General features: G+C 36.2%; 1 protein-coding gene across 23 annotated transcripts in view; it reads right to left on the reverse strand.

Moving 5' to 3' along the window:
• The window catches only part of ARHGEF7 (Rho guanine nucleotide exchange factor 7), a 194,811-nt gene that overhangs the window by 21,390 nt on the left and 157,563 nt on the right, over positions 1-15,858 (reverse strand). For 11 of the 23 annotated variants that reach the window (XM_005307595.5, XM_065591940.1, XM_005307593.5 and 8 more), the window contains 3 exons: positions 14,139-14,363; positions 11,756-11,849; positions 2,791-2,880 (listed from right to left, as the gene is read on the reverse strand). In XM_005307595.5, coding sequence (XP_005307652.1) covers positions 2,791-2,880; positions 11,756-11,849; positions 14,139-14,363 — 409 coding nt within the window. Of the gene's footprint in view, positions 1-2,790; positions 2,881-3,403; positions 4,883-11,755; positions 11,850-12,420; positions 12,442-14,138; positions 14,364-15,858 lie in introns of those variants that run through there. The other 12 variants (XM_065591930.1, XM_024109819.3, XM_008173204.4 and 9 more) reach the window with 5 other exon arrangements.

Below are 15,858 nucleotides of genomic sequence, written 5' to 3' on the forward strand. Positions count from 1 at the left end.
TCCTGATTCTTTGATTATTATTATGAACAGGGCAGTCAACTCTAGTTGACAGAGAAATTTGAAAGGGAGGAGCACTATATTAACCCACAGCTACAACTTAGCTATAACAAACCAACTGGAAATCTTTTTACAAAATGCAAAGTTGATAGGGCTAATCAAACATTGCAAGCCACAGTAGTTATCTCAAATCAACTCCAAAATACTTTAGAATATTTTAGACTTACTGTACTATTTTCAGTTACCTCCCTGCCAAGACTAGCTATTCACAGTAGTCATTTTCATGACTGTGTCTAAACTTACCTTCTCGATATAATCACTGTAAAATGTTTAGGGTGAACAAAGGGGTATAAAAATGCTTTCTCTCTTCTATTTCTATTTTGAAGCTGGATTTTTGCTTATGAAAGATAAATGCCTGGAAATATTTGGAAACTGAAACTGTAGGTAGCCATATTGTGAGCTACTACACACGTGTTACTAATGATGTTAGACTCTTATCTAGAGAACTAACCTATTTTTCTGAGAGCAAGAAGGAATGCACAGCAAAAGACCAGATTTATAAAAAGGGAAAGCCCCACCCTTCATTCTCTTCTCTTCATTTCTATTGCCCCATAATCTCTCCAGATTTAAAAAAAACAAAACTTTTTCCCCAAGTAATAACAAAAAGCTGCTGTCCTACCTCTGATATCACTGCCTTCCAATCCACTGGTGCCCTAGCCGTGCTGAATTTGCACTTCCAAAAGCAGCACCTCCTGGATGCCAGACAGAAGGTGCTACTAGCAGAATTGCCAAATCAGCGCTGTGAGGGACAGGCAGAATGTGAACACAGAGGTAAGAAAGGGGTACAAAAAGAATGTGAAAATTTTAATAAAGTGTCTGGTAATTTTTGAAATGCACCGTTACTCTTACAGAAGCAATCCCAACACCAAATGGAGTTTTTCCACCTCTGATGGAAAGCTAAACATGGAATGGTAGAAAACCTAAAATTTTAATGCCAATACCCATCCTTTACAAGAGAAGAGGTCGTGCATGTAACTGATACTTCAGTTGTTTCTTAGTGCCGTTAAATGCAAATAAAAGCTGTTGATTTTTGATGTATGTAATGATATCTACTGCACTATGTATATTTCTTAAATATACATAGGAAGGGAAAAATAGGGGGGGAAAAAAGCAAAAATATACTTTGCATCAGTTGTATGTGTTTCTGTGTACACACACAACTGCATAATTAAAAATTAAATGTTTCACAAACCATTTCTTGTCAGATTATCTTTGAAAAATGATCAGCACCAACTAAGCACAGTTGTGACATTTAAAATAGCAATAATTTAATTTAGCCTTATTTTGTTCCATAATTTATCTTTAGAATTTTAAACAGTAAACTTGTTTCTTTCATTTTTACCAGGTAAGCCACAATAAAACAGAATGATCATAGGGCTAAAATCAAATTTGTGGAAACCGAAACCAGTCCAAAACAGGGATGAGCTAATAAATTACTTCAATTTTATCACCTTGAAGACTTAGAACTTGATAAAATGGATCACAAAGACAGAGCTGAAGAGTCCCTTTTCATACACATTTTAGCTTGAAACAATGTAAATGAAAATTAAAAACATACATAAAATAACTTTGCAATAAATTCTTCCTTCATACAAAAAGCCAAATTCCAATATTAAGTATATTTGCATGCAAAGTAGGATTTTTCAAGGTGATGAGAAGGCAGGCAACTGCACATGTGTTAAAGAATTTGTGCACTAAATTTCAAGTCTTATATTGTGACTTTCCAATTGCCAGTCTAAAATGTTTTTGCTTGGAAATAAAGTATGCACAAAAAACTGTTTTAGTAATAAACACTGACAAATACTTGGAAATTAAACAATTTAAATGGACAATGAATTATTTACAATGTCCACACTAATAATTGCTGACAACAATAAAATCACTATCTCAGGATCATTTTACAGCATACCAGAGATATAATTCCTAAACAAGGTTTATATTCAATGGCAAAACTGTGCAAATTGGAGCAAACTGAACAGCATGCTCTCCTCCCTTACATAAACGTTAACGCATGCTGGTGGATTCCCCTGCTATGTGGAGTGTTTTACTTACAACACAAAGAACCTCCACAACTGCAGCCTTGTTTTAGATTGAGGATGTGCATTGTAAGTACCAATCAGCTGAATGTAAATTTGAAAAACTGAGAATGACAACCTTACCCACCACAGAGATCTATGAAAATTAACAGTTGCTCCCTGAAATTATTATAAGAGAGGATTAAAATTTGTAATAGTAAATATTAAACAGCTAGTGGCAAGGAAAACTTTATATGCCCCATTTACCATTCCACAACAGGAGTGAAGGTTTCCCAGAAGCCCTTGAGCAAAACATGTATCTTGTTGAACAGAACTCTCACAGGCATAAAGCAGATATAGCCCCAAAACCTAAAATGAATATTGCTCTTCCATTTACCTCTACACTTACCATTTTCTCTCAAGAAAGTATATTGCAAGTGTCATTAAATCCAGACACTTCCCATTCCTTGGTGCATGCTTGATACAGGTTTCATACCATGGCAAATTTAGAAATATGGATTATATTCACCAAAATTGGACCTCAGGCAGGGCTTCTGATGCTCTAAGTAGAGCGCCCAAGCACCCCACACCGAGACCCACTTCAAAGGCTGATTTTCTTAGGACACATCCCATTATTTGTAGTGTTGGGACCCACCGCTGTTTTTGTTATGTATCTAAATAGCATTTTGGTTAATTAATTCAGCCTTTTCTAACTTACTTGAATTTAGTGTTTGGCGCGTTTTGGCACTTGTGCAGTACGCTTCAATGACCTTAAGAATCTGAGCATCTTCTTCCAATGCAGCTGTACCTGAAGTCAACAGAAAAATAAATCTTTACCATGGCTCTAGTTATTAAGCCAGTCATGTAATTGTAAAGTCGTTGTAAGCCTAGAGACAAGTACCAGATAATTCAACTAAGGTTCAGCTCAGTGATGGTATTTATTACCCCCACCAATTGTAGCTGATCCCTTAACTTATATTCTGGAAGGAGTTTCAGTGAGTGAAACGAGTTTAAAAAACCCCAAATATATACTTAAATGTTATTATAAAATGTATTGAAAAACACCTCAAAACTGGGAAATTAAGCCAAACCTAAAGAAGGTTTCTGAATATTTTAAAGCTGCCCCTTTCTGTTTCTTTTCCAAGAGAGCTATGTGGAATACAAGTGTTTCGAAGAAGCATGTCTTCCCTCTATGATATTGTGCAAACAGCAATCAGACACAAAAAGTATACCCAAACAGTTTTTAGTTGCACCTTAACTAATATCACAGTTTAATTAGAGAAAACACAAAGAATGGAATATTATCTTCTAGTAAATAAATCAGAGCATCATGTAGTTTAATAACTAAGTCTTTATTAAGGTTCACAAGTGAAACAAACATACAATTTTTCCATAGCAATACTATGAAAGGAAGTCTAGCATTCTGAAAATTAAACTCAGCATAATATTATAACATATACTGTTGTACAATTTCAGCCTTGTGTCCATCAGGAAAAATGCTACTTACTGTATGAGTACTTTTGTGAAATTTGGCAGCATCTGACAGCTATTTTCAGATTGTGTTAAGTGAAGCTTGTTAGGTTTCTTAGCAGAGCTTAGAGCAGAGAAAACATTCCAGACACAAAGTTCTAAGCATATCTGCTTTGGAGTTAATTAAAAGAAAATCCACGTGAAGCTAAATCTGTTCTTCCTGGGCTTCAACTAGATCCTTTTATCAAAGCTGCTTCAGCTAAGAACAGGGCGTGAAATCCTGACCATGTTTGAAGTAAATGGGAGTTTTTAGTCTTGACTTCAATGGAGCCAGAATTTCACCAAGGTTGGTTGGTTTGTTTTTAAATTTCCATCCATTTTTTCCCATCCCCACAAAGCTTTATATACCATTGGCTTTGAAGATTTTCACTGAGAGTATATGAAGGTCTTTCAAAGTCAGCAATCTTCTCTTAGCAGGCAAGACATTCAGAAATTCCCATTTTTTATTTTCAATTATTTATGATCACAACCAAACAGTACTTTACAGAATATCCACCAGTGATGACTGTTTGCAAACACCACTAATAGCAACATGATAGTTTCCCAATAATGTTTAAGATGTCCAAACATTTCTCACGTATACCAGAACTATTTCCTTTTTTTAATAAATGGAAAAAATCTGTCAGCAAAGCAATTCCTCTAGGCAGGGTGTTAAACTATTGTACTGTTTTGTACAGTAGAGATGAGGAACTAGTAATTATGTAGGCATTAACTTGCTTACATTATACCCAGGTTCATGGAAGTATTTGGTTGGTATATCTCCGGTATCTGATTTGTTTGTTCAAAGTGCAATTAACACAGAAGGACAAAGACTACTAATTACTGAAACACTGAATAAAGAATGATGAGTATCTGGCAGCATCAGTAAAGTTATTCAAGTAAGTAAAAGTCACTGCAAACAAAGTCATCAAGTTTCCCTTTCAGCAGGCAAGCCATCCCTTACATCAAAAGTGCTGACAACTGTAATTTAAAAAAGATTATCTTTCAATTAAACAAGTAAGTTCTATTTCATCTGTCTTTGAAGCTAAACAATAGCTCCTGTTAGTACATGTGCTTTGATCATCTCTGAGGCTGCAGGTGTTTGCTTGGAGAAGTGGAATGAAGCTGCAACTGCATGCTGGTGACTATTGAAGTTCCACACAAATATCTGATGGGATCTGTTGTACTGGGACTGCATTGCAGCAGTTTCTTTACTACTTAACTGATCTCCATTGGTTAGAACACGTCAAATTCAGCATTGTTTCTCAACGTTGCTTCATTTCTATTCCTAATTATAGCAGCTGTGACAGATTAAAACATTTATGTTTCAGCAGTTCTTGAAATTAAAAGATGGTCAGATTAGTAGTGACTTGTTTGTTTTTCAGTTCTATTCTATCCTTTCTTCCATATTTTAATTCTTTATTTCTCACATTCTCCTCAAATAATCAAGTTTGTGACATTACTGCTTTTAAATGGCATAAAAGCAAAATACAAAGTCATTTTAAGATCACAGGTCCATTTCCCACCCCCATCAGCCCATCTGTAACCATCATACCATGCACTTAAAAGGCATAGTAATGAAAAGGATGTTACAATTGTTTTTAAATTATGTGGCTTCTGCATCTCTAACTAGCCCACTGTTAGTACTAGTAATTAATATTTTACTACTGGGAAGCAGTATTAAGCTCTACAATCTTTAAGATAAATACTTAAAAGAAGTATGCTTTGTAAATTTAAAGAGTAACAAGAAAAATGGTCTGACGTAATTATGTTGTATACATCCTTTAAAATGGATTTAAAATAAAACTATCAGTAAAGATATACAATTCGCTTGGATAAAAATGTCATTGCCATGTGTTGATATAACAGAACAAAACTGTCACGTTAAAGAAAGAGTTTCTATTGTACTTCTCTATTATTCAGCAGAATCTGATTAAAAAAGATTTCCCAAAATGTTCTCTTCTGTGATCTGGGAAGACTGAGAGAACTAAAACAGCACCAACTTATTTTGTACTATGGGGAACCATTACTCTCTTTTGCTTTGAAGATTTTGAGAGGACAGTAGATGTAAATAAAAAGGAATGCCTCTTGATCAGTCCAGAATAAAAGTCTTGTGAAGATGCGGAGGGGATGCAAATCTTGTTTTAACAATATCGAACAGAAAGTCTAAATTGAGTGTCTAGTATTGAATGAGACTACTGATATAATAGTCATCACAGAAACTTGGTGGAATGACAATTAATGGGGACTGGTAAGATCAGGTTACAAAATATATAGGAATTAACTGAGTGGGTCACGCTGGGGGTTGGGGGGAAGACTGGCACTCTATGTGAAAGAAAAAATAGAGTCAAATATAATAAAAATCTTAAATGAATCAAACTTTACCACTGAATCTCTATGTATAGACATTCCATGCTTGAATAATAAGAGTATAAACAGTAGGAATATACTACCAAACACCTGACCTAGATGGTAACGGTGACTGTATAATGTCAGGGACATTAGAGAGATTACAAAACCAGAAAACCCAATAATAATGAGGGATTTAACTATCCTCATAGTGACTGGGTAAATGTCACCTCATGACGGGATGTAGAGATAAAATTTATAGACACCATAAATGACTGCTTCTTGCAGCAGCGAGTCCTGGAACCCACAAGAGGAGAGGCAATTCTTGATTTAATCCTAACTGGAGCACAGGATCTGGTCCAAGAGGTGAATATAGCTGAACCGCTCGGTAATAGTGACCATAATGTAATTAAATTTAACATCCTTGTAGGGGTGAAAATACCAAAGAAATCCACCACAGTAGGATTTAACTTCAAAGAGAAAACTGCACAAAACTGAAGAGTCTAGTTAAACAGAAATTAAAAGGAACAGTCACAAAAGTGAAAGGAAGCTGCATGGAAACTTTATAAACATCATAATAGAGGCTCAAACTCTATGTATATGCCAAATAATAATAAAAACAGCAAGAGGACCAAAAATGCCACCATTATTAAACAGCAGAGCGAAAGAGACAAAAAGGTATCCTTTAAAATCTGGAAGTCAAATCCTACTGAGGAAAATAGAAAAGAGCATAAACTCTGGCATGTAAATATAAAAGTCTAATTAGGAAGGCGAAAAATGAATTTGAAGAGCAACTAGCAAAAAGCAAAAAAAGTAACAGTAAATTTTTTTTAAGTACATCAGAAGCAGGAAGCCACAATCAGTGGGGCCACTTGATTATCAAGATGCTAAAGGAGCACTCAAGGAAGATAAGGCCATTGCGAAGAAGCTAAATGAATTCTTTGCATCGGTCTTCACTGAAGAGGATGTCAGGGAGATTCCTATGCCCAAATTATTCTTTTTAGGCAACAAATCTGAAGAACTGTCCCAGCCTGCGGTATCAATAGAGCAGATTTCGGAATGAATTGATAAACTGAACAGTAATAAGTCCCAGTACCAGATGGGATTCACCAAAAGATATTAAGGAACTCAAATATGAAACTAAAGAACTGCTAACTGTGGTTTGTAACCTATTGCTTAAATCAGCCTCCGTTCTAGATGACTACAGAGTAGCTAATATAACGCCGATTTAAAAAAAGGCTCCAGACATTACATTACAGGCCAGTAAGACTAACTTCAGTACCAGGCAAATTGGTTGAAACTATAGTAAAGAACAGAATTATCAGACATACAAATTAACATGATTTGTTAGGGAAGAGTCAACACGGCTTTTGTAAAGGGAAATCATGCCTCACCAATCTATTAGAATTGTTTGAGAGGGTCAACAAGCCTGTGGACAAGGGTGATCCAGTTTCTGGACTTTCAGAAAGCCTCTGACTCCAAAGGCTTTTAAGCAAAGTAAGCAGTCCTGGGATAAGAGGAAAGGTCCTCTCATGGATCAGTAACTGGTTAAAAAGATAGGAAACAAAGGGTATTAATAAATGCTCAGTTTTCTCAATGGAAAGAGTTAAATAAGGATTTGTACTCTCACCTGTGCTGTTCAACATATTCATAAATGATCTGGAAAAGTGAGTAACCAGTGAGGTGGCAAAATTTGCAGATGATAGAAAATTACTCGAGATAGTTAAGTCCAAAGCTCACTGCAGAGAGTTACAAAACTGAGTGACAGAGCAAGAAAATGGCAGATGAAATTTAATGTTGATAAATGCAAAGTAATGCACACTGGAAAAAATAATCCCAACTAAACAGACAAAATGATGGGGGTCTAGTTTAGCTGTTGCCAATCAAGAAAGAGATCTTGGTGTCATTATGTAAACTGAAAATGCCAGCTCAGTGTGCAGCAGCAGTCAAAAAGGGAAGCATTAGGAAAGGGGTAGATAATAAGACAGAATCTAGCATAATGCCATTATATAAATCTATAGTACACCCAAAACCCTGATGTACAGTTCTGGTCGCCCCATCTCAAAAAAGATGTATTAGAACTGGAAAAGGTACAGAGAAGGACAACAGAAATAATTAGCAGCTTTCATATGAGGAAAGATTAAAAAGACTGACTGTTTAGTTTAGAAAAGAAACAGCTAAGGGGAGAGATGATAGAGGTCCATAAAATTATGAATGGTGTGGCGAGAGTGAATAGGGAAGTGTTATTTACCCCTTCACCTCACACAAGAGGCAGGGATCACCCAATGAAATTAACAGACAGAAGGTTTAAAACGAACAAAAGGAAGTACTTCTTCACACAACGCCCAGTAAACCTGTGGAACTCATTGCCAAGGCCAAATCTGTAACAGGGTTCAAAAAAAGAACTGGTTAAGTTCATGGAGGACAGGTCCATCAATGGCTATTAGCCAAGACTGATGGGTCCCTAAACCTCTGACTCCCAGAAGCTGGGACTGGATGACAGTGGATGGATAACTCGATAAATGCCCTGTTCGGTTTGTTCTCTCTGAGGCATCCAGCACTGGCCACTGTCAGAAGACAGGACACTGGGCTAGATGGACCCATTGGTCTGACCCACTATGGCTGTTCTTATGTTCTTAAAGTGGAAAGACAGAAGGAAAAGAATCGCTTTTAAAGAAGAAAATACTGTAGTCAAATGATGACCACTGTATATTCTAATCTGTTTCAGGCTTTGTAAATTTTCAAATTTTTTTTTTTGCCATAAATCAAAAATTATATTCAAAACCATATAGGCCAATATTTTCAAATTTGATTAATCACTGTTTAGCATCAAATGCCATATTTAAGCACCTAAACAAATAATGGCTTGGATATTCAGAGTTGTAAAGGCATTCTCACAGCTCCCATTAAAATTCTGAAGTGTTGGCCAGAGTATTTAGTTTCCTAGACTCCCAACAAGTTTCTTTCAACTTGCTTAATAAAATTATACTAAAACTACTTCAAACAAACTCACACAACGTGGATTCCTTAAAGGGCCGTGTATATGCTGTATTCCGGTTACAACCACCACAGAATGCAACAACAAAACTAACTTTTGAAATATTTTATTGGGCCAATCTGTACTAAGGACACTGACAAGATGTCGTGGTATCATGTAGAAGACAACACATTGGAATTGGTTTAAAAGGCCAAAGCCACAATTTTTATTGGAAAAGCTCAAGCCTGAAACTCTCCAACTATATGTATATATATAAAAAAGGAAGGAACAAGTTTCTTCAGGGGAGGCCCTGTATCTGTGCTTGGTAACAAGGTCCTTTCTTGAGGAGGACTAATGTCTTCTCCACTGTCTTTCATTCCATCCATATGCAAGGTTCTAGTGAGAGGGATGCTTGCTTATGCAGCTGTCACATTAAAAACAAACAGTCCAAGCTTTATAGCCCAACTGTGTCATGCAAGTAAACTTGCAAGTAAAACAAGTCAGCTATCCACATACTACTTAACTAAAGTTTCCATCAACACATGTAAACAACATATCATTCCCTTCACTAACCTAAATTCGTGCCATAGGAAATCCACAGCACATCTTATGGGAAGAGAAAGCTCCCACTGTAGTTCAGCAAGTGGTGTCTGTGATGTTGCAAAGCTTATAATCTACTGAGTGTGTTCATCCTATTTGTTTGCATGTATTATTTCTATATCTGAAGTTAGGAGAACAAGATATAAACTTGTATTACTGATGTAAACATATTAAGTGGAAGCCATTAAGAGTGCTTCAGAATCAATGATCTGTAAATGGCTCTGTTTACTTGCAAACCTTCCTGTGTACGTGTGGGCCAGCCCGGAAGAATGGAGGCTGGGTCTCACAGGACATGTGATTATGTCACCTGATACTGGAATCCATCTTAAATCTGGCACTTTTTCATTTAGAAGGAGGGGTGGGGACCCAGAGAGACAAAAAATTCCCGCCTTTTGCCAAAGCTATAAAAGGGGGTGAAGCAGGACAAAGAGGTGGTCAGTCATGAGAAAGCCCCTGCTTTCCACCTAGGATGTCTGCTGGAACTAACAAGGACTGTACTGGGGAAAATACTGGGCCCAGACTAGGAAAGAAAGACTGGACCCAGACTAGTCTGTGAAAGAAGCTTATTGGAATACCTCTAAGGGTGAGATATTGCCTGTAATTAGCTTTTTAATGTATTGGGCTTAGACTCATGGGATTTTGCTTTATTTTGCTTGGTGACTTACTTTGTTCTATCTGTTATTACTTGAAACCACTTAAATCCTACTTGTTATAGTTAATAAAATCACTTTTGTTTATTAATGAACCCAGGTTAAGTGATTAATACTTGGGGGAGCAAATAGCTGTGCATATCTCTCTATCAGTGTTATAGAGGGCGGACAATTTATGAATTTACCCTATATAAGCTTTATACAGAGTAAAACGGATTTATTTGGGGTTTGGATCCCATTGGGAGCTGGGTGTCTGCATGCTGGAGATAAGTAACCTGCTGAGCTGTTTTCAGTTAAGTCTGCATCTTTGGAGGCGTGGACCAGACCCTGGGTCTGTGTTGCAGCAGGCTAGTGTGTCTGGCTCAACAAGACAGGGTTCTGGAAGTCCCAAGGCAGGGAAAATGGGCTCAGAGGTAATTTCAGCACATCAGGTGACAGTCCCAAGGGGACCTCTGTGACCGAACCTGTCACAGTGTCATGGGAAAAATTCCTTCTCAACTCAAAGTATGATGATTCTTTATGACAGCATTCACTATGTGCTTCACATGTTCCAAAAACTCAAGATAGACAGGTCTCTCTTCTAAGAAGCCCACAACTTAAGGATACAGAAGTAGACAAAAACTGAGGAAAGCAAATGTGGTTTGAGTACATGAACTAGATCAATCTAAATGGCTTAATTATTTTAAGCACCGCACAGACCCCTGTTATCACAAATGTTACTTGTCCATTCGCACATGTGAATCAGGATATATTAGTACACACTAAACAGACAGAACTAGACTGAAGTTAAGACAGTAGAATAAAGACTTCCCCGCCCCTGGATAACACAGTTATTAACACTTGTCTTTTCTTTCATCCTTCCTACTCTCCCACACTTCTATTATGCTGCCAATGCTCCCTCTATACTTGCTTAAGCTTTTGTTCTTTATGATATTTTTTATCTAGAAACACATCTTGTTCCTTGGAAACTTCTCTAGCTTTGTTTTATAGCCTATAGAACAGGAAAGTCTAGATTTTTCACTAACCTCTGTCACAGATAAATGACATACAGAAAATACCCTGTTTCTAGGGAAATATAAGTACAGTTATTAGACCTAAAAAATGACCTACCCTGAAAGACATCAGTGTTAGTACCAGGACCTGTAGGTATCTACTTTCAAATCTCCAACTCAATGGGAACTTTGAAAACAATCAATTAAATAGTCTACATACTTAATTATACCTTGGGAAGGTAGGATACTATTTTTAAAACTCTAAATTGCTCTTCACAGACTTAAAGTTACTGTACTCAAATTTATAGTACTTTCTTTCACTTCATAAAGTTACTGACAGAGTAAAAATTTAACCAGAGAGTCAAGAAATGATCTTCCAATATATTGAGATAATTTCAGAACAAACCATTCATATTATTTATTTATTTATTTGCTTGTTGCCAATTAGTATAAACAGCAAACTGGAAGTGTTGGTACCTAGAGAAAGTTGAAAATTGCAATTTTCATTGGGAAAAAAAATTAAAATACCATCCATTTCTCTGCAACTTTCTTTTTATATACACTAGCACCTTGTGAATACACAGATATTTATTCAGTATTACTTACTTTTTCTCAGTGCAAACTCTTCGTCTGATGGCTTCCGTTCAGGCTTCCGTTTGGGAAGCAGCTTTTTCATGGTTTTAGGGCTTTTACTGAGATCCTGAATGAAAAGAAAAGAAAAAGTAAAGTTTCTTTAAAAAAAAAAAAAAAAAAAAAAAAGATTCCAAATGCTGAAATTTTAATTTGTGTTCAAGTAGCTGTTAACTATAAAAATCTTATAAAGCTACATCAAAATTTTGCTGGCTGATATTATTTTTTTGCATATTTCAGGTTTACTTGAATCCATTTATTCCCCCCAACCCCATTGGCTGTTTGCATGTTATTCTTCTAGTCCTAATAACAGAAATACACAGCAATGCTTCTGTAAGTATGCAGGCTGTCTGGGAGCTAGAGCAAAGGGAACAATGGCAAGTGGGACACAAAGTATTTTTCCTAACTTTTGAGAGGTAGACCCATCTTATTTAGAAGCAGATAAAACAAGCCCAAAGTGGAAGGTTGGTAAGTTATACACATCTATTTCTTTAAATCAAAATTTGAAGAGTGCTTGTTATAGCTTTGAAAAGAGAGAACTACAGCAAAAGAATACAGTGACACAGATTCAACACTTCCACTCTATAGTGAGTCATGCTAGTGTATAGAGATACAAAAATACGTACTGATCTACCCCTTACCTTCAGAATACAAGACAGCCTCTATACATGTGTAGAACAAGAAAGTGAAAAGATGAATGAGCAGGACAAAGACCAATGAGGATGAAGATAGGTTTCAAACATTCAGTCATATACTAAGCACTGTAAAGATGAGTGAAATGTTGCCACATTTAAGAATTAAATAAATGTTATACATACCAATGCATGAAAGAAGTTCACTTATATTTAATTTAAAAGATGGGCATGCACTGCAGCTGAATAAGCTAATGTAGTAATTAAACCAAAATGTTTAACCTTCAAATTAAAGGCCATCTCTCTCCCCACATTCCTTTTGGGTTTTTTTGCTGAAGTGTTTCATGAGTGACAACTGTTTGTCAAAAGATTGACCCCATTTTTTAAACAGAGAGCACAATTTGTGTGCCTGCAAAAAATTCAAATTTCCGCCCATAAAAACTCATCTCCTGCATGCACACTCAAGATATTTGCAGGAACAATTGTGCACACTCCTTTGGTAACTGTTCTTAACTTTAAATCAGAACTATGACAATGCATGAAACAAGCTTTTCAACACAGGTTTATTGCTTCTGAATAAAGTATAATACTTTTCTGCCATATGCCTATTACCTTGCCCTTTTATAGTGCACCCCCATCACAGCATCTCAGCATACTTTACCAAAGTGACTAAACACTATTTCCCCATTTTACAGCTTGTAAATAGAGAGACAAAGTGGCTGTGAGTTACCCATGGTCTCACAGCAAGTCAGTAATAGAATCTCTGGCTTAATTTACTAGACACAGCTGCCTCTGTCATCAAATTACATGCACCACCAAATTCTGCATAAACCAAACATTTTAAATATTCTTCATTTTTACAGATGGACAAAATTTAGTGATAAGAACAAGTTTGTCTACCACTGCCATCCTTTTGTGGCTTAATAAAAATAATTTTGTATTTTTTTTTACAGCCCAGATTAAAATCTGCAACATTAAAGGATGCGGGGTGGGGTATAAAAAAAAACAAAGAATCATTACGCGTCATCATAAATGATACCATAATTTGAAGTTGATGCACAAAAAGTCATATACTATAACTTCTAGGATTAAATTTAAAGGTTTACTAAATGCATGTAAACAAACAGTTTAATATTCAAGAATGAAATTAGTCATAACAATTGTAGATATTCAAAATGATTTGAGATTCCTATGCAGTAGGAAATGCCAGTTAGATTGCTGATTCTGGACTCTCTCCATTCACCAGCAAGCAGTGGCAACACTCTGATCTTTGGGGTTACCGAGAGAATGTCTCACTTTGCTCACTCATGACACTGACTGGTCAATTTTAAAATAGCATTGTCTCACTGCAAAAGGTGTTTCTCGCACCCTATCGGACCAGAGGGATGGTAGAAGTAGAGCAGGATACAGAGAACTAGGTATATGGGAAGTAGAAAAAAAAAACTACGAGAAAATCTTCATGGCTCAGATAGGGATGCATGAATGCAGAGGATTTCCACTCCATCTGCCCCAATAGATGATGATGATGATGATGATAATAATAATGAATACAAGTGGGCACTAATCAATTACCATTGTTTCAGTGTTAACTTAAATGAAGTGAAAACATACACAATATAAACACACATACAGAACTATATAAGATCATGATATGAAAAGAATTGAGTTACACCTCTTAGTGTAGTCCTGTACTTTTATGGTAACATTTCTGGGTTCCAATACCTCACCTCTTTATAACAGAGAGCTGCTGAAGGCCGTAGTGGAGGTGCAGGTCGTAAACAGCTCAAGCTCCAAGGTTTGGGAGTTTTAGGAGGTTCCAGAGGTCCCCAGTTTATAGTGGTATGTGGAGTCCCATGATGTGAAAGATGTGGAAGCGTGTGGTATGCAGGAGTCAGTGGTATTGGTTTGCTGTCTGAATGTTTGCTGGATGGTGTTACTGGATGAGAAGGAAGCTGCCGAATTAAGAAGTAATTTTCAAAAACAGACAAAATCATTTACACTGGCTACCTAACATTTCTATTTACTACAGCTCCAACTAGCACAGTTTTAAAAGCTGAATAATAATTAGACACAACAGAACATAATTTCATTCAAGAAACTATTATTGTCTACCACACAAACAGTATGTATTGAACCACAACAGCTATGAAATCCTTGCTCACACTCCTTTCACGCTTCACATTTAAAGAGTGAGCGCAAAAGAACAATTTAGCTTAACTCACTCAAATTTAGAATTGCCAGGAAGTTACTTGCAGAGCAGATTGAAACTCAAAAGTTCTGGTTTGTGGTGACATTTGGAACGGAATCAGAACAAATATTTTCCAAATTGCCTGCAAATCAGTTTAATAAAATTTTCATTTCAGAATTTTGTTACAAATTTTGTTAACATGTTCTCCATTTTTCCATTAATTTACCATTATTTCATAACATGTCCACTAGTACTACTAGTGACATCATAATATGGCATAATATAATAGTTGAAATATCTTATTTTATATTTTATTTTTAAAATCATTGTAGACAGCTGCTACTTAGTGCAGACTGAAACATTTTATCTTCTTTTCTAGGTCCAAGTGTCTCCTCTGTGTTGTAATGAAACAATCTGACACAAATAAAATACATGAAATATAAATAGTTAACATAAAATTTAAAATAAGAATAGAATGTCATATTATGATACGTCAAAAACAGCAATGTAAATTGTGCATGGCTCTTACTGACATATTATGAAATGATGTAAAAATAATATACAAATGAAAAAAAGCTATAAAATAAATTATAATTCAAAATGATACTTCAGAATTTCCCAAAAGTAAGGTTTTTCAAAACTAAGCCCTGGTCTACACTACGAAGTTAGGTCAAATTTAGCTGCATTAGGTCAATTTTATAAGCAATGCATCTACACAACCAACCCCGTTCCATCGACCTAAAGGGCTCTTAAAATCGACTTCTGTACTCCTCGCCGGCGAGGGGAGTAGCGCTAAAATTGACCTTGCTGGGTCGAATTTGGGGTAGTGCAAACGCAATTCGACAGTATTGGCCTCCGGGAGCTATCCCTGAATGCGCCAATGTGACCGCTCTGGATAGCTACCCACAGTGCACTGCTCCATGAGTCGATACTAGCCATGGTATTGAGGACGCACTCCGCCGACTTAATGCGCTTAGTGGGAACATACACAATCGACTGTATAAAATCGTTCTAAAGATCAACTTCTATAAAATCAACCTAATTTCGTAGTGTAGACATATCCTAACATTTTTTTTTTATTTAGAAGTTTCTTTGCCCTGCAGGAACATTAGCCAAAATCAACACTTTCATCAAAAACAACATTTTGAAAAAGAAGCATTTTTAATCAGAAAAAAATGTTGTGATGAAAAAAGTTTCCACACCAGTCTTAACCTGCTTTGCCATGGTGATGCAATATAACCCATTATTCTAAGGACAAT

The sequence above is a fragment of the Chrysemys picta genome, chromosome 1, assembly GCF_011386835.1.
Source record: "Chrysemys picta bellii isolate R12L10 chromosome 1, ASM1138683v2, whole genome shotgun sequence".
NCBI lineage: Eukaryota > Metazoa > Chordata > Testudines > Emydidae > Chrysemys > Chrysemys picta.